Here is a 23,713-nt window from a genome sequence, read left to right as displayed (position 1 = left end):
TTCTACATTTATGAAGAGAATGCGGCATGCTTTGCCTTTTGGGGTGATCAACAATTACTCTGAGGCAAGTTGCTGAATCCCAAATTGTACATCATACATACTACACCCTCAGCATTATATCAGAGCCACGGAGTCTTCTACAGAGTAGTAGTCTAGTAGATTAGTAGATTTAGTAGATTTTCATATATATAGCCAAGATGGTACCAGTTTTTAAATTATTGATTGTATCTTTTTATGAATGTTATGAGCCGCCCCAAGGCTTTGTTGCGATGGGGGCAGCATAGAAATGTTTTAAATAAATAAATAGTCCAAATCAGATAACCTTTATTCCCCCTTGACCCTTTAATTCTATCCTTCAGTGGCTCTAAGTCCTTGTTTGGACAATGCCAGCACACTAGAGTAAATACAGCTTTCTGCACCATGGCCTTTGTTTTTATGGATTACGCTGGAAGACACCACGGCATGTTGTACTCTGGACATACTGGACTCTGGCATGTGATAGCATCCAGTTGCATAGAATAGCATTCATTTTGGTAAGATGGTTTCTTGCAGCAAAGGCAACAAGCAACAAGAAGCAGTATACTGGGGAAGTGCCATTTCACCCTTGGCTGTCTTCTGCATGAGCTTATCTCCTGAGGAAAGTGCCCCAATTCTTTCCTAAGCAATCAAGAATCAAGACCAGGACGAGTTGTTTATGCAAATGATCTCTGACTGATGTCAAAACAAAATGTATGAGTGAATGAATCCATTAAGCAACACAGATACTTGGGATGTGACAAAAGTGTTTGATGGCAAGGCAGAACCTATTTGAAAAATCCATGCTCTGGTAACCTCTTGTCTGGACTACTGTAACATGTTCTACATGTGGCTGCCTTTGAAAATGACAATGGAGACTTCGATTGGTTCAAAACAGAGCAGCAAGGCCGCTAACATAAGCACATCACCCCAGTCCTCTGTCAATTACATTGGCTACCAATTGAAGTTCAGGCCTGATTCAAAGTACTGACTTTAACATTTAAAACCCTAAATGGTTTGGGGCCGGGATATCTTCTGTGTGCGCCTACCTGAACCCTGAGATCATTAGCGGTAGTCCTTCTCAGAGCGCCCCCTCCAAAGACAGTAAGGAAGGTGGCTACCAAATTCACTCTGGAGATATCCCATCACTCTGGAGCAGAGTTGAGTGGGTACAGGAAGGGATACAGGAAGAGGAAGCAATGCTACCCATTCCCATGATTTCATTCCAAAGCGTCACTTTCTTTAACGAGTATGAATAGTTAAGAGGTGGAGATAGAAGGGTTGAATGACTTGAAAAGAGCAATTCTGCCCAATTAGTTCTGCAGAATTTGCACCTTGACAGAAGTATAAAATTCTTCTCTTACCGTCATGGCCAGAGTTGAGAAGATGTTCCCCAAGGTCACAGCCAAAGACTCTCTCCTTTAAGATCCCACGTTGCTTCAGCTTTTGTTTTGTTGGCCGAGACTTCATGAATGTGCGCAGAAAAGTAATAAGCTTGCCGTGTTTTTTTGACACTGTCAAATTGAAACAAAAATTTCATTTCTTGGGCAGGAACATCCATACAGTATTTTACTGACACACAGTTGATTCTAGACAGTATCAGTCACTTTTACTGGCATGCACATACCTTTCCAGTTCTCTAAAATGGTCTCCTCCCCCTTCCCTTATTCCCAGTACCATTTCATGAAACTGATCCAGGGGAGAAATTTGAAATGAAAATTATATTTAGGGCACAGCATGAGGCAACAGTTGTAACTCTCATTTATTGGTAATGCAGATGGAAAGGCTGGTAGAAGACTGAATAATAGGAATTCTACATAAAAATGAGTGATGCAATCCATGCTTTTATTCATGGTTTCCTTTCATATAGTTGATTGCAGTGGCTAAGTCACAACCACTTGTTAACAGTAACAGATGAGAAGCTTTTCTGACCTAGAGGAAATGGACTCGTTCCTTTACCTATGGTCATCCACAGTACACCTCACTGGTCAGCTAGTTGCTGATCAACACCAAGCCACTACTTCTGCTCAAATCCATTTTCTTGAGGGCACCAAAACCCTGCAGCTCCTTTGGAAACATAATGTGCTTTTAACCTGTATACAACTTTACTAAGTAGTGTTCTCAGTGGTTCTCAGTATTCTGTGATTTTACAAAAGTTTTAGGCTCCTTTTGGTCTTGCTCATGGCATGTAGTGGAAACTTGTGCTCGATCCAAGGATTTATTCAGTTTTATTTTGCTCATTGATTGATACTATTTGGAGATGCTTCAGGCATTTGTAGGGACTAATTTCAGAAACTGTCTCACTTCAGGAATACAAAGATCTATGGCCATCTGGTCCTCCTCTTTAATAGCTGGTCATTCAAAAATGGATATGTTTTCATATGCCCCAATTTTGTGGTGCATTATTGGAGTGGGGTATATAAAGGCATACCTTTTAGTCAAGTACATGTTGTGTCTATCATTACCCTCTTTGTTTGCAAATTTTGATTTGTGTTCAGTAATCAATCAGGGTTTTTTTCTTTTATTGATAAATTATAACATTTTATTGTTAGAAATGTTTCCATTTTCTTTGGTTTACTTTGATTCTTATCTGTTTGTGTGTATTATTTTTAGATACTTTGGGCTTCCTTCTGTTAGAAAATCTGGGATTAACATTAAATTAAATATTAAACATTAAAATCAAATAATGAAATGCATGTATACATCACAACTTTGACTGTTAAAGAATGGCAGAACACAGTTTTTGTATGAGATTCTTGCACTCTGGATGAAGACATTGGCCGGGTTTACATGATGAGGGAAGAAAAAGAAACCACAGTGACTTCTCTTTCCTGTCCCACATGCGCTGGCTCCACACTCATTTCCACATTTACCTGTGCCAGGCACTGGTTGTCATGGTGTATGAACCCAGCAAGTTAAGTAGTGTGATTAGCTTCCAAGTCACTGCACAAGTCATGGCTTGCTCTAGGGTTTGGGATGGTTTAGAGGACACCCCCACTGTCCTCCGGCTCCAGATGACATAGTAACCCATGTCCTAAGGCAGCATGCAACCAACAGATGCAGGATGGGGAAAAGAAGGCTTACAAACCCAGCCATCAATTTCTATCAGCCACTGAGTTCTTGGAAGAATGTGCCCAAAAGTTTTTGGGTTTTTTTAATCAGTGACAAGACAATAGGAGGAAACATGAGTGATGGATTCAACTTTTATACTGCCAGCATGGTTAAGTACAAATTATGACTACCAACTGCGGAAGCATCAACAACTTATGTGTTCACACAACTATAACCTGATAACCAAATAGTATTCATGAGCATATATAAGTTAGGGAATGCACACATAGTAAAAACAAGGAAAGCAAGCCAAGGAGTGGAGACCAGTGCGGCATTTCTTGACCTATAATGTAAACTGGACTACACAAGTTCTCACTTATGTCAAGATTTTCCAAGGTTCATTGAACTTGAGACAACGCAATGGAGATTTATACGTGCAGCAATTACCCCATGATGGGAAGGAAATGGTCCTAAGTCAAAAGGGGAATAAACTTAGCATATATTTGAATCAGTAAGCAGGACAAAGCTGTTCGACTCCTTTTCTTTTCTTTTTCCACTAAAAGGAAAAACCTCCTTATCTTACTCAGTTGCTTTTGTTTGCAAGTGATCCTCTAGAGACTCAAATTAAAGCCACAACATGAAGCAAGTTACAAAAGGATTTCCTTTGTTTCCAGCCTTTTCAGTTACCAGGAAGTTATAAAGGTTCACTAAGCTGCAGTATTAGCAATCAGACTCCCTGAGTTTTTTCTTCTTAAAGACCAAACGGAAGGGGTAAGTATCTCAATTAACACTGCAAAAACAGTTCCTCTAGTAATCAAAGTACATCAGAATAATACCCTTGTATAGAAAACAGCTATGAGATCTTTATTTCAAGTTAAAAATAAAGGGGATCTGCATCTGCCATTACTCTGCATCTGATCTGGAGATCCCAAACTGTGCTGGATGTAAGCAATTCCAAAGCAAAGTCATGGGCAAAATTATCCTAAGGCCTCCAGATCATGTTTAGAAGGCCAAAGGATTGTTTGGATCTCCAGGTGAAAGGTGGAAAAGGGTTCTAACCATAGAACTGATGTGCCCTCAGTTCCCCTTCCCACTCCCAATAGACAGAATGGTAGGAACCATGTCCAGCTGCATTTCCTAGGTCATAAAAGTAACCTCAGGGAAGGGGGTGAAGAAGGCGTTCTGGGAGGTGGGAAGACCATGCAACCAGGTTGACCAGGCTAAGATGTGCCCTGCTGGTGCTTCAGCCTCCTCTCCCCATCCAACACACCTCAGCTAGGTGGTTGAAACAGGTGATCTAGCTGATGCTCCTCCTGCTCTCGATAGGATGCCCATAATCCTCCAAGTTCAGAGGCAGCCCATTGGATTGTGCCTGAATACTGCAAAAAGGAGCTTAGCTAAGCTTCGATCAATCAGAATGTTTCCCTTTCACACATGAGTATGGCAGTTACTGCTGGGTCAAACTTTTGATGAAATGGAAATTCACCCTGACTTTAGGAAGGGTTGGCAGCAAAAGAGAAAGAGGACAAAACTCCTTCCTCTCTTTCCCTATTGCGAGTGTGGGAGGGAGCGAGGTTATGAGGTCAGGGAGTCAATGTGCACTGCACTTTCTCTAGCTTTCTGCTGCTGTCAGTCAACATTTTTAATTCCTCAGAATGCTCTAGAACAATGTTGTATCCTGCTCTCACTCCATTCTAAAGGACATTCAGAGGACAGAATGACACCCCCCCATTAAAATGGCATGGAGTCATTCTAGAGGTATGCTAGGAAATTAAAAATGGCAGGTGGCGGCACGGAGGAATGTGGGCATGTAGAGTGTCCTCATTCTTTATATCTCCCACCCTGGCTGCCTTTGAATGTCTGTATGCATCATCTCTATCTATCTATCTATCTATCTATCTATCTATCTATCTATCTATCTTCCGTCCTTCCTTCCTTCCTTCCTTCCTTCCTTCCTTCCTTTCTTCCTTCCTTCCTTCCTTCCTTCCTTCCTTCCTTCCTTCCTTCTAGGATTTATTCAATTTATATACTGCCCCACTAGCCATAGGTTCTTTGAGCAGCTCACATTATTTTACAAACTAGAACAACATAAAAATTATACAATGATTAACCTGACAAAAGATCAGCAATAGAATCCACAGGTAAATTATCAAAATAAAATAAAGCCAAAACAGACAAAATAGGATTAATAAAATAAAATAATGAATTATACACATACACACACACCCCAAAAATAAAACATAAACCATTAAAATTTAGAATATCGATATCTAGCATTTGAAAATCCTATCATATTGGCATCAGCATAAAATAAAACATCATTAAAATAAGAATTCGCCTCGTAAAATAACAATGGGACAGCTATGTCTTTAGTTGGTGCCTAAAGACCAAAATAGTGGGTGCAAACTGGACCTCCAGTGGAACGGAATTCCAAAGTCGGGGTGCAATACCAGAGAAAGCCTCTTCCTTGCAAATGCCCTCGCCCCTTTGCTAAGAGGGGGAATGTGCCTTCAGATGACGAATGCAGTCGACGGGCTGGGACATATGGAGAAAGGTACTCCCTCAGACTACCTGGCCCCAAACTGTTTAGGGCTTTGTACATTATTGTGAGCACTCTGAATTGGACTCACCCAGCAACTAGCAGCCAATGCAGCCTATTTTTCCAGCTTGGTCTCCCTCCCCAGCACTCTAACCACCTGACCTTGCCTTCTAGCATACAGAGGTGCAAAATGCAATTTTATCATTCAGCCTGAGTAAAGTGCTTCAATGCAGAATTCCTGACTAACGTCCTGACTAATTTCATTAGTTAATTGCATGGGACACTGAAGACTATTACCATGAGAATTGCTTTAGTTCTTTGTGAACAAGTCTGGGTGAGCTTTGGTCTCATTTGGTCTCAATTCCCTTCTTCTTCCTCTAGCACAGCTATGAGATCAAAATGAAAACTTCCACTGCTTTATTTAAATTGACCATAGTTTATTGTTATGTCTGAACTGATATGTTCAGTTTAAACTATAGTTTACTGAATTAAGTCAAGATCGGAAACCACCACTTGATCATAGCTTATTTCAGTAAACCATAATTTAGTAGGGGTAGGAAACTTGTAGAACTCCTGATGTTTTGGTCTACAACTTCCAACAGTTCTTGCCAGCATAGCCCATGGTGAGGGATGCTGGGAGTTGTAAACCCACACATCCGGAGGTGCACAAGATGCCCACCTCTTCTTTAAAGTAACCACAGTTTAGTGGGAACAACAAATGATTAGCTGTAACTATACTCTCTGTCATAGGAACCCTAGAATTGCAAAACTAGTATAAGACTTCAAGAGGGGTGGAAATAGTGGCGAGCTTTATACCAAAAGCTACTGTGCAATAAATAATGACATCATAATTTTAAAGCTTACTTGACAGTACAAAGTTCAAAGTATGCACTATCCCAGTTCTGGTTCAATGTGGTTACAGTTTACATCCTGGATTTAGTGTGTTGTATCATTCCGAATCCCTCTGTATGGGAACTCAGAGTGATATAGGTGTTCTTAACAACATCCTTTCATAGGTGGCTGGCTAGAAACATTCCTTTTAGCCTAGGTGTTTTATGACCCTGTCAAAGCAAGAAGAAAAGGAAAGGAAGGACAGAGATATTCCATCTGTTTCTTAAGGAAATACTTTTAAAATACTTCACAAATCTAAGTTACTGTTGCCTGCCCCAGTATCTCTGTTCCTACTCTCCCTGTTTAAGGGACTAGAACAGGGGTTCCCAACCTGTGGCCCCCAAGCTCTTTCGTGCAGCCCTCCAACCTGCTTGTTTTCTGCAATTACTCACAAGGCATGTTCCTTCAGACTCACATGGTTTTTTCCAGCCTCATGCTACCGCTGTTTTCCCTGTCCCTTTCTTGCAAAAAACACAATAGCAACATTGCTTCTTCTGGTCTCCATGGGTCCTTCTGCCAGCCCCCTCTTGGTCTTATCCTCCTTCCAAGTGGCCAATGGATACATATGGTCCCCAGGCTGTGCTCTGCTGGTTTAGATTCTGCAAGTCAAACTTGAGTTGTTGCACAAGTTAGCAACCCATGTGATCTCGGCCTATGTCTTCAGGTTAGTGGGTCAAGCAAGGACAATTGGCCTTGGTGTCTGTTTCCTGTGGCCAGGGCTGAGGGGCAGCTCTGAGCTCTCTGAAATGTGGATTTGAATACTGCAAGCTCCCTTCTATACTTGAAATGACTGCTGTTGGCCAGGCATGCAAAAGCTGAGTTGAGCTATAACTTCCAGGATGATGCTTAGACTTGCACTTCTAGTTTCTGACATCATGCCCTGAGGATGTGTACTTGTGGCTTCATTTGTTCAGTTTCCCCAACCCATTTAACAATACTTTTGCCTTCCTCAGAGGATAATGAACCCATGTTTCAAGGACAGCTGTATGCCCTTTCTGCAGGTTTCCTTCCAGGGACACTGCACTATATGATGTTTTTGCCACTCCTTTCATATGTGCCATGATCACAAAAGGTACTTTTAATAAGATGTTGGTATAATGAGAATTATCTGATGCTCCCCAAGTGTGCTATGAGGGTCACAAGTGGAGGATCCTATGCTATCAATTCTGGCAGATTGTGTGTGGAGTGAGATAATGTAATGAGAACATCTCCCTGTGAACATGAGTCTACTGGTTGCTCCCATATCTGGTTGACATGGTGGCTTCACACTGCCACTCCTGCGGCAACCCTGCAACCCCCCTGCATCATTCTGCAACATCATAAATTGGTCATGACTGGTAGGCACTGGCCATGCTGCCATGGATGCTGGGGCCCATGTCTGCTGCCATCGCTCAGCTCTCAGCTTTTCAGTGAACTGTTCGGTACCTGTTCTGGGCTGGGTGGGTGCAGGACATAGTGGCAACTGTATCTGAGTGTATCTGAGTGCATTTCTCCCTTTGGTTCACTGGTATATAGGACTGCTTTGCATGGGAGTTAAGTGCTCTGCGTGGGACTAAAATAATATTCACACATCATCTTCTTTAGAAAAATCATGCAGCAACTAAAAGCTCCTTAAAGCAGATGGAGGCGAGCATGCCTATTCAATCCACTTATCAGGTCTAGAGAGGATTTTGCAAAAGTTCATGGAAGAATCGCAACCACTCATATCAGTTGCCTATTAAAAACACATTTAAAATCTGTTCTTTCCTGGTTTGGATTCCTGATGGCAGTAGGACTGCTAATACAAGATTAGCATCCTAGAAAAGAAAATCTTTCTATATAGAGAATGACCCACATTTCCAGCTCATGGCCAGTATACAGGTTGCCTTTCCAGTTAACAAGTGATTTTAATCCCTACTATATTATAGTGTTCAGATAGCTTTTTGTCTTAAAAAGGATGAAAGACTAGAGATTCTTTCAAAACTGACTGAAATAATAAGAGAGTTGGAGAAACACGCATACTATGGAGGTATATTCCTTTTGTACCAAAAAAATATTAATTCTGTGACTGGTAATTAAGCAAATACATACCTAAAACTGTTTCTGTTGGTTGTAATGAGGATCAAGGAGAAGAACTGAAATCCAGACTGTGCGACAACTGCAAACTGTATGAACTCATTCTGGGTTTGGGGATGAGGGTATATATGATCCTTATAACTTGCTACTCTTACATGCAGCATAAATTTTCTCACCATCCAAGTGGTTTGCAAGCCACAGAATTTATACCATACATTAGGAAGTCATGCCATTGTAATTATGCATGAACAAATGAACATACCAGTAGTTACATGCCTGTAATGATGGAAGCAGCTTACATCTTACAGCACGGAATTTAACACTCGACAAGGGATAAGGCTAGCCATGTAATGCAAGTTGCTTTTAATCTTGCTGCTGTGTTAAATGTTAAATGCTGCACTTGTTAAATGGCTTGTGCCATTTCAATCATGACTGATGTGGAGTAGTGGTCAGAATGCAGGACCAAAACTCAGAAGATCCAGGCTCGAGTCCCTGTTTGGCCACCAATATCACTAGGTCACTTTGGATCAGTAGCAGACTCTCAGCCTAATTTCTTCCTAGGCTTGTTAAGATAGAATGGAGGAGGGCTACGTACACAAGTTACCTTGAGTTCATTGCAGGAAAAATGGTGAGATATAAATATAATAAAAAAATGTGTAATATAAATAGTGATGCACCATTAATATGTGAATGTACTAGTACACTGAGTATTGTCAAGAGAAAATCTTATGGTAAAAGGTTCTCATGGAAACAACCTTTTTGTCATTCTGAAAATGATACCATGCAACTATTTCTTCAAGGAACAACCACACCATGAATTACAGAATGCGATTTGCTCTCCTTTCCTCGGTTCAGGCAGGTTCCAAACAGACACATTTTATTAGTTCAGACTCCGAGCTGCCAGTCAATTTCAATGTTCACCCTCAAATCCTATAAACTGATCTTAAAGACACGGGTGAGTAGCTAAGATTGATTGAAGACCATCAAATTTTCTTCCTTACCTGAATTCTTAAAATAGTGCAAAATCTTCAGGTGAGTGACTGGCCCACAGTCACCCAGTGAGATTCATGGCTGAATGAGGACCAGAACCTGGATTTCCGAGATCCTCAGTCCAGCACTCCAAACACCACGTACCACTGGTTCCCACACTGTACAGTGGCCAGATTCGAAGGTTATAAAAAATTAAAACGTGGGGTGAAATTTCAAAGCTAGAAAGTAAAAGCATGTGAGAATATTTTGAAGAGGGATTTCAAGAGGAAGCAAAAGATCCAGCCTGAAGCACCTAGGCATCACATATGAATCACTACATTATTTCCAGAGAACATAATGATAAAGTAAATTCAAATAGATAACAGGTGTTTTCCAGCATGCACTAGAGCTCTTGGGGGGCAGGAAGATGAAAAGAATCACGTACTGGTTTCTTTAATCCTGGCAGCAGTTTTCTACTGCACAGTATAATCAAATTTAATTAAGCCCTCTTGCTGTGTTATTCCATAGCTCGGTGATCTAATGTTCCATTTGAAAGTGTGCACCAGATCTCTGGTACCTGATTAAGCAGTGCTAAATGAATCATCCATCAGTAAAGATGGATGCAAAGCAGTACTGTGCTATTGTCAACATTCGTTTTAGGGAACGCATCAACATTCAACAAAAGATGTTCCAGCAAGCCCAGCACTAATGGCCAAGTTCCTCAGAAAATGCTAGTTGGAGTCTTGCTTCAACAATGAAGTTTCTTCTTTACGAAGGAGCACCAAGTTAAACAAAGGGCCAATCGGTAAGTAGATCAACAGGCAAAGAGTGCTAAAGGTAATTAAAAGAGAACAATCATTAAAACAGTTTCTATTCTAGTGCCTAGATTAGCTTCTGAAAATTTTCTCCTGCGGTCATTTCCATAAGAAGTTAAAAAGAGGGAAGACAAACTTTTGCCTGTTCAAGCCAATCAGCTTATGTGTTATTAACCTTGCTAGGTAATTCAACTAGCTAAGTTCAAAAGATCATTATAAACCATGTAATCCAACTAAGCACTGGACTTTTGAACTGTTTAACTAAAATCATTTAAGAGCATGATGGTAGCAGGTTGGGAAATGCTAACTTGATCTATCATCAGTTTTCCCCAACAAAGGACAAGAGAGTTGCTAGCAGTTCTCATTAATAGCCTGTCCCCAAACCTGATGTTCAGATGGGTTCAGATAACACAATAACCCCCACTCAAAGGCTGAATAAAACTCTCATTTGGATTGTCGCTGAATTATGGTTGCTGAAATATGGTTACTGTTCCCTGAACCCAGTCATGCCAACAAAACATGGATTGCAGGGAAAGCCATATGAGGTGAGACTGAGGGAACTGGGTCTTTTCAGTCTGGAGAAGAGGAGACTCAGAGGGGATCTGTTGGCGACATATAGGCATGTGAGGGGGTGTTACACAGAGGTGGGTGGAGACCTGTTTTCCTCTGTAGAGGCGGGCAGGATGCACTCCAATGGAGCAAAGCTCAGGGAAACAAGATTCAATTTGGATGCCAGGAAGTACTTCCTGACAGTTAGGACCCCAAATGGGCTTCCATGGGAGGTGGTTGAGGCCCCATTGGTGAGGGTGTTCAAGGATAGGCTAGATATGCACATGGTAGGCATGTTGTGAGCCGAGCTGGCTAGAGTCGGGGGTCAGACTAGATGGCCCAGGAGGCCCCTTCTGACTTGTTCCATTTCTATGTCAACTACAAACCACTCAGCATTCACAGCCCAGCATTAAACTATGGGTTTTTTTCATGGCTTGCTTATGGTTAACAAACTATAGCTGGTTAGCATAACCAGATTTTCACAACACAGTATCCCACATTTCAACAACTCATGATTTAAAAATAACCTACACTCAACCCTTGAGTGTGGGTTACCCTAACCCAGTCACTGCCGCTAAACCTGGAGACAAGTTTATCTGACAGGCTAATGTCCACTGAAAGACATACCCTCTGTGCACTTGCCTTATTTCCTTTTTAAAAGCCATTGGCGCTCCTTACACCTTGCAACAGTGCAGTCCATAAGCTCTTTATGTTTTAGTAAGCAGCACTTCACTGTTAATCACCTTAGAACCAGTGTGATGTAGTGGCTGAAAGGCTGGACAAGGACCTGGAAAATTCATATTCCATTCTCTGCTCAGCCAGAAAGTTCACTGGGTGACTTTGTGTGAGCCCCGACTCCCAGCCTAACCTACCTCACAGGGTTGTTATGAGGATAAAAGGATAGGTGAAGAACAGAGTAAACAGCTCTGCAAGAGGCGGAATATAACTGCTGTTGTTGCTATTATTGCTTGCCATAGGGTCAGTTCCAACATGACAGAACACTCGTGAACAACATTACAATCCAAAATCCTTATAAATTGTCAGTTTTAGAGCTGGGAGCAGGCATTTGTCTTCATGGGGCTTCATAGCTGCAAACTCTGTGTGATGCCACGTCTAGAGAATGTGGAGTTCGGACTTGAGAAACTGCAGTTCCTTTCTCTACTATTAAATAAAATCTGACCTGCATGCTAAGCAAAAACACATTTGAAGCAACACATTTGAGACATATGTTTCCATGGAAACTTCAGCATTATAAAACTATGCCTCCTTTTCTAGAATGGTGATATAAGCAGGTCTGTGCCAAAGAAACAAATTTTCCTTTAAATGTGCAATCTGCATTATATTTTTTCATATGCATGCATGCATATACTCCCACGATTTAGTTAGTTCCCCAAAACAGACAGCAAATTGATTTTGCTGTGCCTAACCCTGAAAAATGCATGGAACAACAATGGAAAAAGAGCAGAAGCAGTATAGCCAAGTTGGAATGGTTTGTAGATAACAGTCTGGTTTAGCAGCCTGTGCACAAAGGTTGCCCTATCCCCTAATGAAAACAGTTGTAACCATAGCAGTAAGTGCTTTGAAAAGGAGCCTCAAAGAGCAGGAGAGCCAGTGTTGCCTCTTTCCAAACTAGCTGGAGACATGGTAAAATGCTGGAAAAAGGGGGAAGGCACTGGGATCAGTCAGTTCAACATTTAAAATAAAGAGGATTACATTGCTAAGTAGTACACTGTATTTTCCACCAACCACCTTTGAGCACCCTCTTCTACAGCATTCTTCCCCTTCACAGGACCTCTTCAACAGACAACTTGGCAATGTACACAAATTAGTCTATACTGTCTCACCTTGTCAATTTCCTTGTGTTTTCTTTTAAGGTGGTGAGCCAGTGATAGTCACTCCAAAATACCACTTGGGTATAAGCTGAGGGACAGCAACTGGTAGCGACATGGGCAAGATCATGAAGAGTGGCAGCGATTTGCCATTCTGACTAAGTGACTTTCTAGATGCTCCAGTACACTGTGAAATTGCTTTCTCAGGTCCAGACCTAAGAACCCATTGCAGTAGGATAGATGCCAAGAAAAAGCCACATGTTGCCAGGGAGACTTGTTGCTTAAAAAAATCAACACTGTGAAATGCACAATGCAACAACCTACTGTGCCTAGTTACCCTTGATGGGTTGTTGAATCTTGCTCACACCTATATCTCTGAATTGTTAACAGATACTGCATGCAGAAGCTGTTCTTCATAGGTTACAAATGCTCAGATTCATTATTTATTTCCACCTCCAAACCAATAGAAGAATGGGTGAAATTACCTATAAAGACCATACTCCAGCTTTGAGCCTGCTGGCCAGACACAAAACAGATTCTAAAGAAATCCAAGGGGGAGATTTAACTAAACAGATTTAGCTCAGATTTACATCAAGTAGTTTAGGTCATAACTCATGTGTGGGTGATCTACCAGGTTGCACTCCTATGGACACTGTAATAGAGAGACACCCAAATCATAGGAAGGGTTAACAACCAGAATTCAGTCATTGGATCTCCTCCATGCAAAACCACTGGGCTTCTGCCCATTTGCATTATATGGTCACAAGCAGGGAACAGAGAGGATTGGTGCTATATGTTCAGAAGTAAGATGAAAACAAACCACCACCATTACCTCCCCTGCCAAAAACAAAACAAAAAGTAATGCTAAGTACAACATGTAGATGAGCAAGTGAGTTGCTCTGCACTTCACAAGATTAGACTTTTTTAAAGATTCCATTGTTTCCAAAACCTCACACATCTCATACCTGCTCATTGAGAATTTCTTTACTCTACCAAGCATGCATTATGCAGACATTGTTCATCTTGGGCAGTTCAGAGGAACAGAGAAAGATCTTACCAGTCTGGAGGAGAATCTTATCCAAGATTCTCCTTTATTTTTATATAGGTTTGCTTCTCTCCTTAGGGAAAAATCCTACAACCCTGAGACCGTGTCTGAGGGGCTAGTATTCTTGATTCCCAAAACTAAGGCCAGAGAAGTGGAGGGGATCCATCCATCTCCTCCTCACACCAGTAAAGAATACATGGTTCTCTGTCCAGGTTCAGGAATAGGACAGGTGGCATCAGAGTATGCAGAAAGACTGGAGGCAGCAGAATATAAACTATCCTTAGGTCTCTCCAGTTTTGCCCCTTCCCCACCATCCAGGAAACCTGCTGGATGGGCAAAAAGCAAAATTATGACATGCAAAGATGGAAAGGTGAACACTGCCCCTGCCCCTCCTCCCTCCTTGATTAAGTTGAGTGTAAGCTTCCCAGGTTGGGTACTTGCAAACACTGTGATTGGATTGCACCTTTAATGCATTTCCAGTCATCACTAGAAATATCTGGCCATGGCCATTATTTAAATAGTATGCTATTTTAAGCTTTTAGTTAACACGTGAGCCACTCCTAATTAAGTATCATCATCATCATCATCATTATTATTATTATTAGAACATTTCTATGCCGCCCCTTGCCGAAGCCTGTATGCGTGTGCGTGTACGGTGTACAAATGGCCTTAACAAATCTACTAGCTTCCTGTAAAGTGTGATGCACTGAGGAGTTCACCGCAGGAACAACTGAAATAATGGGCTTTTTATATAAGCAAACACTTGTGAGGACACTGGCGATTAGAAGACACAGAAATGGCTCAGCTCAACAGTAATTTCTCGCCCTCACGTCTACATTTCTTTAACAATGCTATTGCTCTGGAGTATTTCAAAATAAGATTTAGAAACTCTGCTGGGTTTAGGCAGTTTGTGATAAAAGCTGCTGAGCCAGTGGAGCAAAGACCTGTGATTTCTGAATTGCACATAACAGACACACAGTGAAGAAACAAAGAAGGCCTGGGAGAATGAACTTCTGGTTTGCTTTTCTGTGGGGTTTTTCCCGAAGCCTTTTAACATACACATGTGAAGTATGTTTAAACCATTTCCTGTATCTATGACTCCTCTACTGGTGTGCTATGAGTTCATATTCAGTTGAATAGAGCTGTGCTTTGCTCTTAGGGAGTTAATAAGTACAAATGATTAACACAGATTCAAGGCTAGACAACTACGAACAGGCAAACAATTTCAAGAATGCCTGCAATTAATACAGGTCAGGGGAAATAGTATTCTTTAAAAGGGTTACATTGGCAGAAGCAAGGAGACGCAGAGCCAGGCAAATGGCCTCAAGGCTGAGATCCAACAACCGTACTGCTTTTAAAACAGAAAACGAGTTTGTCCAGATGTAACAGTTGCTGTTCCCCAGGACAAAGTGTCACTCTCTCTTCTCAAGTAACAGGGATTTTTCCTCATGTGGCAGAAGAAGGAAAAGGGATTGGGATCAGGAGAGGGAAATGGCTGCTGTCCATCCCCTGAAACAAGCCCCTTCTTTCTGGAGTGTCTGAAGCTTGGCAGATGAGACCATATTGGCACACTGCACTGTGTTCTCCGGGGCAAATCAGAAAATGCCCTCACCCAGCCACTCCGGTAGCCATATGCCACAGGAGAGGGATGGTTTTAATCTGTCCCTGTATCAGGCAAATATTTTCAGTGCTGGTTAACAGACACAAACCAACAAACGAACAAAATGGATAATACATTTATGCCTGTTCTCCCCATCATACACATACCAAACAAAATAAAAAAATAGAAAAATCAATAAGACAAGCCACCACCAGCATTTCCTTACCTTTGTTGTCCTCTGTTGAAAGCCAAGAGTAAAAATAAAAAGTCAGCCCCACTTACTGCCCAGTGAAACTAGAGTTTTTCTTTATAAAGAAAGCAACTGCACTTTCTGCTCAGTTCAGCTTGCATTCCAGCCACAGAGAACTACACTCGGCAGACTGAAAGGTCAGTTCCTTCCCTGTCAACATCCGCAAGGAGCAATCCCCTCCCTCCTTCAGCTCAGCCTTTTTCCTCCAGTCCAGAGCCTCTGGCTGCCTCTCCTGGCTTGCTGTGCAGCTGGAGGTGAGCACCTGGGTGACACACACTCCCTCTCGCTGCAGCTGACTCTCCCCCTGCTTTGCCCGCCACTGAAGGGCTCCTCCCAAAGACCTCACCCTTGTGGAACAAGCTCCACTGGCCCCGCTCCACCCCACAGAGCCACCCCTCTGCCCAGGTGGCTCCCGGATCCCGAGCAGGTCAGCAGTGCCAACCCTTTCGAGGTCCCTCACTTTCCCAGAAAGCTCTGTGCGGAGTGACCTGTGAGCAGGACGACATTCCTGGTCCATAAGGAAAATTACTAATGCAACAGGAAGCGGGAAGGAATGAAAAGAGGCGGGGGAGACAATTAAAGGAATGACTCACTGCATATGGCAGTGTGAACGCAAGGATGACATGAAGGAGTAGTAATGAAAAAATCATTTCTGTATACATAGTCTTGAGTGGGAAGGGGAGACAGCTCAGGAAAGCATATTCCACTGCTTTTCTACTTTAAATGCAAGTTCCTCTAGATTCTGGAACTCTCCCAATTTTCAGCGTATGACAGAAAAATTTACATATATTAGTGGTAACAAAGATGAGCAGGGAAAGAATGAAATAATCTGACTATTTTTATGTCTTAATAAACCTCTGATTAAGGTATTTGGAAAATTGGTTTAAGCTAAGTGGATTTAAATAAAGTTAACTAGCTTTGAGGCAGTTGCTTAAATAGGTCTGGTAAACATAAATAGATTGGTTTAAAACTGATGTAAGCAACAGTAACACAGCTCAAGACAAAGAGCACGTGGAGTTTCTTAAACAGCCATGAAACCGTTCTTCAGCTGTTTGGACATGCTTATTGTAAACACCAGTGCTGCTTGGCAGTTAACTCTAGCTAACATCTACTTCAACTGCTGAGGAATGCCAAAATTTGCAGATGGTTAAAATAAGGGAAGTGATGTTACTAAAAAGGAATATTTATCTCATTCCATCAATGTTGAGATAGTATTATTTGGGATAAGTATTTGAATTCATTTAATAAAAATGACCTACTTTGCTTACACTGTCTATCTCTGTAAGCTTTTCCTAATGCCCATCTGTGTAACGCTGCAGAAGCCGAAGCAATTGTGAATTAATGTTGTTGCTTTTGCTGCTGCTGTTAAGACGTATAAAATGGTCTGACAGGGGCTTAGGACAAAATGCAATTACAGTGTCACTTCAAATGCAAGGAACAAATTGTGACCCACCCCGAGAGCTTCATCTATTGGAATGTAATGGCTAGCTAACTAAAGAAATTGAAACCAAATGAACAAAACCAGTCACAAACACATGTAGGTGGTATTAAAATGAAAGACCAGCAAAACCTTAAAGTTCTAATGGAATGCAACATTCTTTAAAGGTAAAGGTAAAGGTTTCCCCTTGACATTAAGTCCAGTCATGCCTGACTCTTGGGAGCGGTGCTCATCTCTGTTTCCTAGCTGGGGGAGCCAGCGTTTGTCCACAGACAGTCTCCATGGTCATGTGGCCGGCATGACCAAACACCGAAGTGCACGGAATGCTGTTACCCATCCACCAAAGTGGTACCTTTTCATCTACTTGCATTTGCATGCTTTTGAACTGCAAGGTTGGCAGGAGCTGGGACGGAGCAACGGGAACTCACCCCGTTGTGCAGATTCAAACCGGCGACCTTTCGATCTACCAGCCCAGCAGTACAGAGGCTTAAACCACTGCACCACCTGCAGTCCCTTTAACATTCTTTACTGCACGTCTAAAGGTGAAGGGGAAGCCAATCTCACCTCCCTCCAAAAGCTGTCTGATAACTGGGGTGCTGCTAGTGAATCAGCCCCGTCTTGAGTACCCACCAACATAGCTCTGCAACTGGTGGGACAGGGCAGACACTTTCTAGAACCAAAGTTGTAACTGTACCTAATGTTTTATACCTGGCCAACTTTTATACCATGAATGAGGATTATAAACATCTGGAATGAACTGAATGGGAGAGAGAAGAAGATGTCATACAAGAATATCTCCAATGTGTGAATGCATGCATGGATAGCAGGATATTGGGAGACTCTTTCCTTAAAACATGTCAAACATTGGGCTCAAAACCATACTTTTGAGGATCATTAGAACAAAGTTGCAGAACGTACTACTTGAAAGGAAGATCTGAAGTTGAACCCTAATTATTTTTCCAATTCAATCTCAGTTTTTTAAGGAATAAATCTTTCAGTAATTATTTGCAAAACTGGCCAATGTGTTTCCCAGCTGACATATATTGCTGTCAAATCAAATTAATTTTGCTGCATATCTAATTTGTATCACTTGACATTCATATAAATGAAAATTACAACAGCAAATGAAGATTAAGGAATTACACTATGCATCTAGTAAATACAAAAGTCAATAGTTCTGCCACCCTAAAGAAGGGAAGACAGGAGGGGGTGGGCATGGTTAAAGTCTGATTAGACACACATTAGAAATATATGTTCCCCAGGCATACAGAGACCACAGTTCAGCACATAATGTGCATATGCCTATTGATCTCAAATGGTTGTATTGAACACAAATGTAGTGACTTCTGAACAAACACTGATAGATCTCTATGAACTTCCCAAAACATTTCTGGTGTATTTTTCTTACCATTTGTTCAATGCCCAATGAACTCTACTAAATATTTACACACATTATCTCAATGCTTAAAAACCTTGTTTCCCAACCATGTCAAAAGTTTATGTTTACTTAATTTTTCTGCAGCTAGAAAATATTTGCATTATTGATGGATTAGAAGATCAGCAAGGAAAATAATATGCTGACCTTCTCATGCTATTAATTCTTGAGATTTGTGAAACACTTTCCTGTCTACTTAAACGAACTAGTGGATTATATTCTTATACACGGGCTGAGAAGTAAAACAAACACACAAACTGAACACTGTTTAGTATAGCAACCTGCCACAGTCATGGGCCACCAGTATGCCCATTTTCAATTCTTGCTGTGACTATGCTGTTGTATTTGGTATACCGGGCCACTAATATTCCATTCATATAAATGGGCAGTTCAGATGGGAGCAACATACATTTCCCATGTGAAAGATGGAAAATAATTTGGAATTGAAGGCAAAGCGTGGGAGAGCACTTAATCATTATTTTTATTATGGTAATATAGGTCACATTTATACTTCATTTTCTTCCTCTTGCAAGGGACCCAAGGCAGCTCACAAGGGTCTTCTCTCCATTTTATCCTCACAACAGAAACCCTGTGAGGTACGTTAGGCTGAAAATGGATTACTGGCTCGAAGAGACCCAGTGAGCTCCATGGCTGAACAGGGACTAGAACTCAGAGCTCCAAGTCAGGCCAGGCGTGTTCTGCAACACCGGGAATTCCCGGTCAATGGCCCTGCTGGATGGAGACTCTGGGGGTTGCGGTCCAAATGCCTCTGACGGCCACCAGGTTGGAGAAGGCTGTCTTAAGTGCCAGTATGACACTCTAAGCTTGGGAGTGGCTGAAACAAGTAGCTATGATGTACTTAAGAAAGTTCATTTTGCAGAGAATACATTTGTACACAGATTAGAAAACCTCACTCTTTCAAAAGAACATTCTCTGTAAAGCTTTTTTTAAAAATTTGCGATACTTTTAAAAGCATTAAAATGCTACTTTTCTAAGCCTTCCTTCACATGAATAGCTTCAATAGCTACTAAAAACATAATTAAATGCTGATTCCTTTTATTGTGAATTTTATCTGAGCCTTGGTTGCTGACTTAGCACCTAATGGGGCAAGAAATGGGTCAGAAATGAAGCCTAAATTCTGCTTTTTTATTTTCACAACTTCCCTGTGAAGTAAGTTAAGCTGGGTAGTAATGGGCCCGAGGTTACTCAGTCATCTTTGTAGCTCAGCATGGAAATGAGCACGAGTCTCCCCAGTAAGTCCAGCCCTTTAACCTCCATCACACTGGCTTTTCTTTTCAAGATCAAACAATATTTTGACACATGGGATCAAGGGTGGAAGAAAGGCTTTGAATACAGACTGGAATCGCACAGCTTCTAGTGCCATCGCAAACAGTCTCCCGTAACGTTACTGGTTAGTATTAACCAACCAGCTGCTCACCTTCAGTGAATGTCCACAAATGGCCATCATGGCAGAAGCATTGTTGCTGCAATGTGCTAACAAGTCACCTCTGACCTTCACCTACAAATGAAAGCCCACCGACAAGTCCTATCCATGAAATTCCTGCTTGGCTATTCCAGAAACGCTGCATACCATGACGTTTCAGCAATGAGTTCTGGCTGCTGGATTCACACCCAGGACAGGCAGGGCAGCTTCCTACATGCTCCATGCAACTGCTGGCAACTGATGCAACAATAAACATACCTGTTAAATACCTTATGTTTTTAAACCACTGTTGAGGTAATTAATTAGCAAACATGGGAGAAAGAAGGATGATGTCAGCACTGGAAGCAGCACAAAGTAAAAGGTTTAAATGATTGCCTGCAAGGTAGCTGGTGTGACAAGTTAATTATACTGACAAGAAACCTATCTACCACTAAGTAGAGGTTTTGTGCAAAAGGAGTTGTGTCATAAGCATATTTTGGTTTTGTTTAAAAATAATCTTAGATTTTAAGAGATCGGGCACGCATTGTGGTTCAATGACTCATCGCAAGACTGCCATGTGGGAAAAATCCACTGTCAATACCAGGAAGTGATCCCACTTGCTGACATGCTATATTTATTGTTCAGTTTTATTTGTTACATGGATGATGTTCAAAAGTATCCATAGGATACAGAGCCTGTGAACCAACAGTCTAGCTTTTGACCCAGAGGTGTGGAACCCATGGGCCACTGCCTCGTTCTATTTGGTCTACAACACCCTTTCCCAGTAAGTGAAAAATGGAATTCCGCTGCAGAATCCCATTGCTTAACAGCCCCGTTCTCTACTGCATAGCTGTTTCCTGCCAATTAGCTGAAGGAAGAGATTATTTTAATCAGGCTAACAGCACCTTAACTCTTCAGCACCTTTCTCCATCTTGCAACCAGACAGTTATTTATTTAAAACATTTTTATCCTGTCTATATCCAAGATGGATCTCAAGATGGCTTACAAAACCAAAACTATAACAGCACATTAAATAACAATTTCAGTGTATAAAAATATTGAGTAAAAACAATTCTGTATTGTATAATCAGAACCATTCAATCATTAAAATGCTGGGCAAATAAAAAGGTTTAGGTCTGGCACTGAAATGAATTGGTGCCAGGAGAACCTCTCTAGAGAGCAGATTCCATAGCTAGGGTGCCACTGCAGAGAAGGCCCTTCCCTGGGTAGCCTCTCTTCTAACCTCTTTCAGAGAGGGCTCTGGAAGGAGAACCTCAGTGGAAGATCTCAAAGTCTGAGCAAGTATATATGGAAGGAGGTATTCCTTCAGATATCCAGGACCTAAACCATTTAGGACTTTATATATCACAGTTGGCACCTTAAATTGGGTCTGGATTTCCCAGCATTGCATGTAATCTCAGTTGTAGGGAAATGGTACATCCATGCTTTCAAAAGGTGTCGGCAGAGGAGAAAGATTATGAATGCAAGGGGTGTGCGTGTGTGTGTGTGTGTGTGTGTGTGTGTGTGTTTTGTAGGGTCGCTTTGGGTTTGTGGGCTACAGGTCCTCCAAAGCATGATGGAGAGAAAGGGCTAAGTGGAGGGGACAATGTGGATAGTGACTAGGAAGCCTTTGACATTCTGCTGTCTGCTATCAGCACCAGTGGATTCTGGCTAGACAAGTGGTCCTGTGATTTTACTCGAGTCCTTGAATGAGACTTTGGAAATTGAGCATGAAAGGCTTTTTATCTGGTAAGAGGAATAGATTCCTCCTAAATCAAAGCACACCATTACAGCTGTGCTGGTTTCGTTGCATTTTCCCCTGACTTTCATTTACAAACAGGGTAAGTTGTAAAATAAAAAGAAAAAATAAAAGGAGGGGGAAGAAAGAGGAAAAGGGAGTGAGTTTTAGAGATAACTGCAAATAACTGTTTAACTGTTTTAATGCAGAAAGATTATCCATCCCATATGAGTCACAAACAGTGTTTGGGTTATTTTTATTCCAATAGATGATCCTCTTCACAAACTCTGTGGTGTAGTCATGACAACTATGGCATTTCAGATTCTAGTTACCAACTTACAGCTGTGTACATAATATGGGAATTTGGGTTGCTGTTAAACAACAGCATTTGAAGGATATTTCTCCATGTCTCCCTCCCCACACCCCTAGTTCTAAGCGAGAGTTCCCTGTGGCTGGCAACATTACTGCTTTGGATATGCGCAAAGCCTCAAAGAGCCTAGGAAGCCATCCAAAACACTGTGACCCTAGTGACCGCACTGAATTCAATGGCATTATATGCCTACGGAGACAAATGTTCTACACACACACTCACACAATGGAAGTGGGACATTTTCTAGCCTCTTGGAAGCAAGCATGTATATTTATGTATTTTATTTATCTATTATTGCTTTTATATACCGCTCAACAGCCACACATGGCTCCCAGAATGGTTTACAAAACAGCAGTACTAAAATAAATGTTCATAATTACACCATATTAACACTTACAAGAGTAAAACCAATAAAATAAACATAATTATAGAGGGCCGTTTTAAATAAAATCTAAAAATCTCTCTGAAAGTCTCTAAAAATCTTTCAGCTGCCAACCTACCCACTTCATGTTCTCATATTAACAGTGGCCATATTAACAGTTTCACATCATTACTCTGCTTGACATAACAACAATATTAAATATAAATAAATAAATTCAAATAACTAAATTCTTAAATACTATGGAAAGAAAATTAAATCAATAAATCAAAAATAAATTAAAATAACATGATACCTAAATCATAAAATTATTCCACAGCAGTCACCATACTCCAAAAGACATTCTTACACTAAGAAATAAAAGGGTCTTGAATTGATACCAAAAAATATAGAGGGCCGGTGCCAGGCACACCTCTCTGGGGAGCTGATTCCATAATCGGGGGGCCACAGCAGAGAAAGAGAGCCCTCACCCTGGTAGCTGCCCTCCTTACTTCCCTGAGGGGCAGCTCCTGATGAAGGACCTCAACCGTTGACCTTAGGAGCCAGGAAGGTATATACGGGAGAAGGCGTTCCATCAGATACGCAGGCCCTAAGCCATGTAGTGCAGGGCTTAGTACACCAATGTAAGCACCTTAAAGTGGGCCCAGAATTCAACCGGAAGCCAATGGGGCTGACAGCATATAGGTGTATAGGTGCAAAATAGGCTGCCTGCCTTCCAGTACCTGTTAACAGGTGGGCAGCCCCAGTTTGCACCAAATGAAGCTTCCAGAACTTTTTTGAGGGCAACTCCATGTACAGCACATTGCAGAAGTCCAAAGAGAGTTGCCAGTGCATGGACCACTTTTGATAGATTCTTTCTGTTCAAATAAGGGTGAATTGATGGATTGAATGGAATTGGTGGAAAGTGCTCCTGGTCATGGAGCTCAGCTGGTATTCCAAGGACAGCTCTGGGTTCAGAAGCACCCTCAGACTCTGGATCCTGTCCTTTAAGGGGGGTGGAACCCTGTCAAGGGCAGATCAAATAGCCTCCATCTGGACTGAGGACCCACCTACCAGCAGAACCTCCATCCTGTTAATTAAACTTAACCTCCATCTTAAGTTTCAGTTTAATTGCCCGCTTCCAGTCCAACACCCTGCTCAGGCACTGGTTCAGAATTGTCATTGCCTCACCTGGATCATGTGACAACAAGAGGTAGAGCTGAGTGTCATCAGCATACACACTCCAGCCCATACCTCTAGATAACCTCTCCCAGTGGTTTTGTGCAGATGTTAAAGAGCCATGGGGGAGATAGAGTTCTATGGCACTCCATGGTGTAGTAGCA

The 23,713-nt window shown here is 41.6% G+C and overlaps 1 protein-coding gene across 2 annotated transcripts in view; it reads right to left on the bottom strand.

The window, feature by feature from the left end:
- Positions 1 to 23,713, bottom strand: part of ARHGAP32 (Rho GTPase activating protein 32) — a 198,014-nt gene that overhangs the window by 37,266 nt on the left and 137,035 nt on the right. Inside the window, exons 1-2 of one of the 2 annotated variants that reach the window (XM_044439534.1) lie at positions 15,585 to 15,710; positions 1,380 to 1,529 (exon numbers count right to left, since the gene is read on the bottom strand). In XM_044439534.1, the coding sequence (XP_044295469.1) occupies positions 1,380 to 1,485 (106 nt within the window). In that variant the 5' untranslated portion in view covers positions 1,486 to 1,529; positions 15,585 to 15,710. Of the gene's footprint in view, positions 1 to 1,379; positions 1,530 to 15,584; positions 15,711 to 23,713 lie in introns of those variants that run through there. The other variant, XM_044439533.1, reaches the window with a different exon arrangement.

Source organism: Varanus komodoensis, unplaced genomic scaffold (genome assembly GCF_004798865.1).
Source record: "Varanus komodoensis strain SLA01 unplaced genomic scaffold, ASM479886v1 scaffold35, whole genome shotgun sequence".
In the NCBI taxonomy this organism is placed as follows: Eukaryota; Metazoa; Chordata; class Lepidosauria; order Squamata; family Varanidae; genus Varanus; species Varanus komodoensis.
Note: the sequence above shows the minus strand (reverse complement) of the source record. Positions and strands in the feature narration are given on the sequence as shown.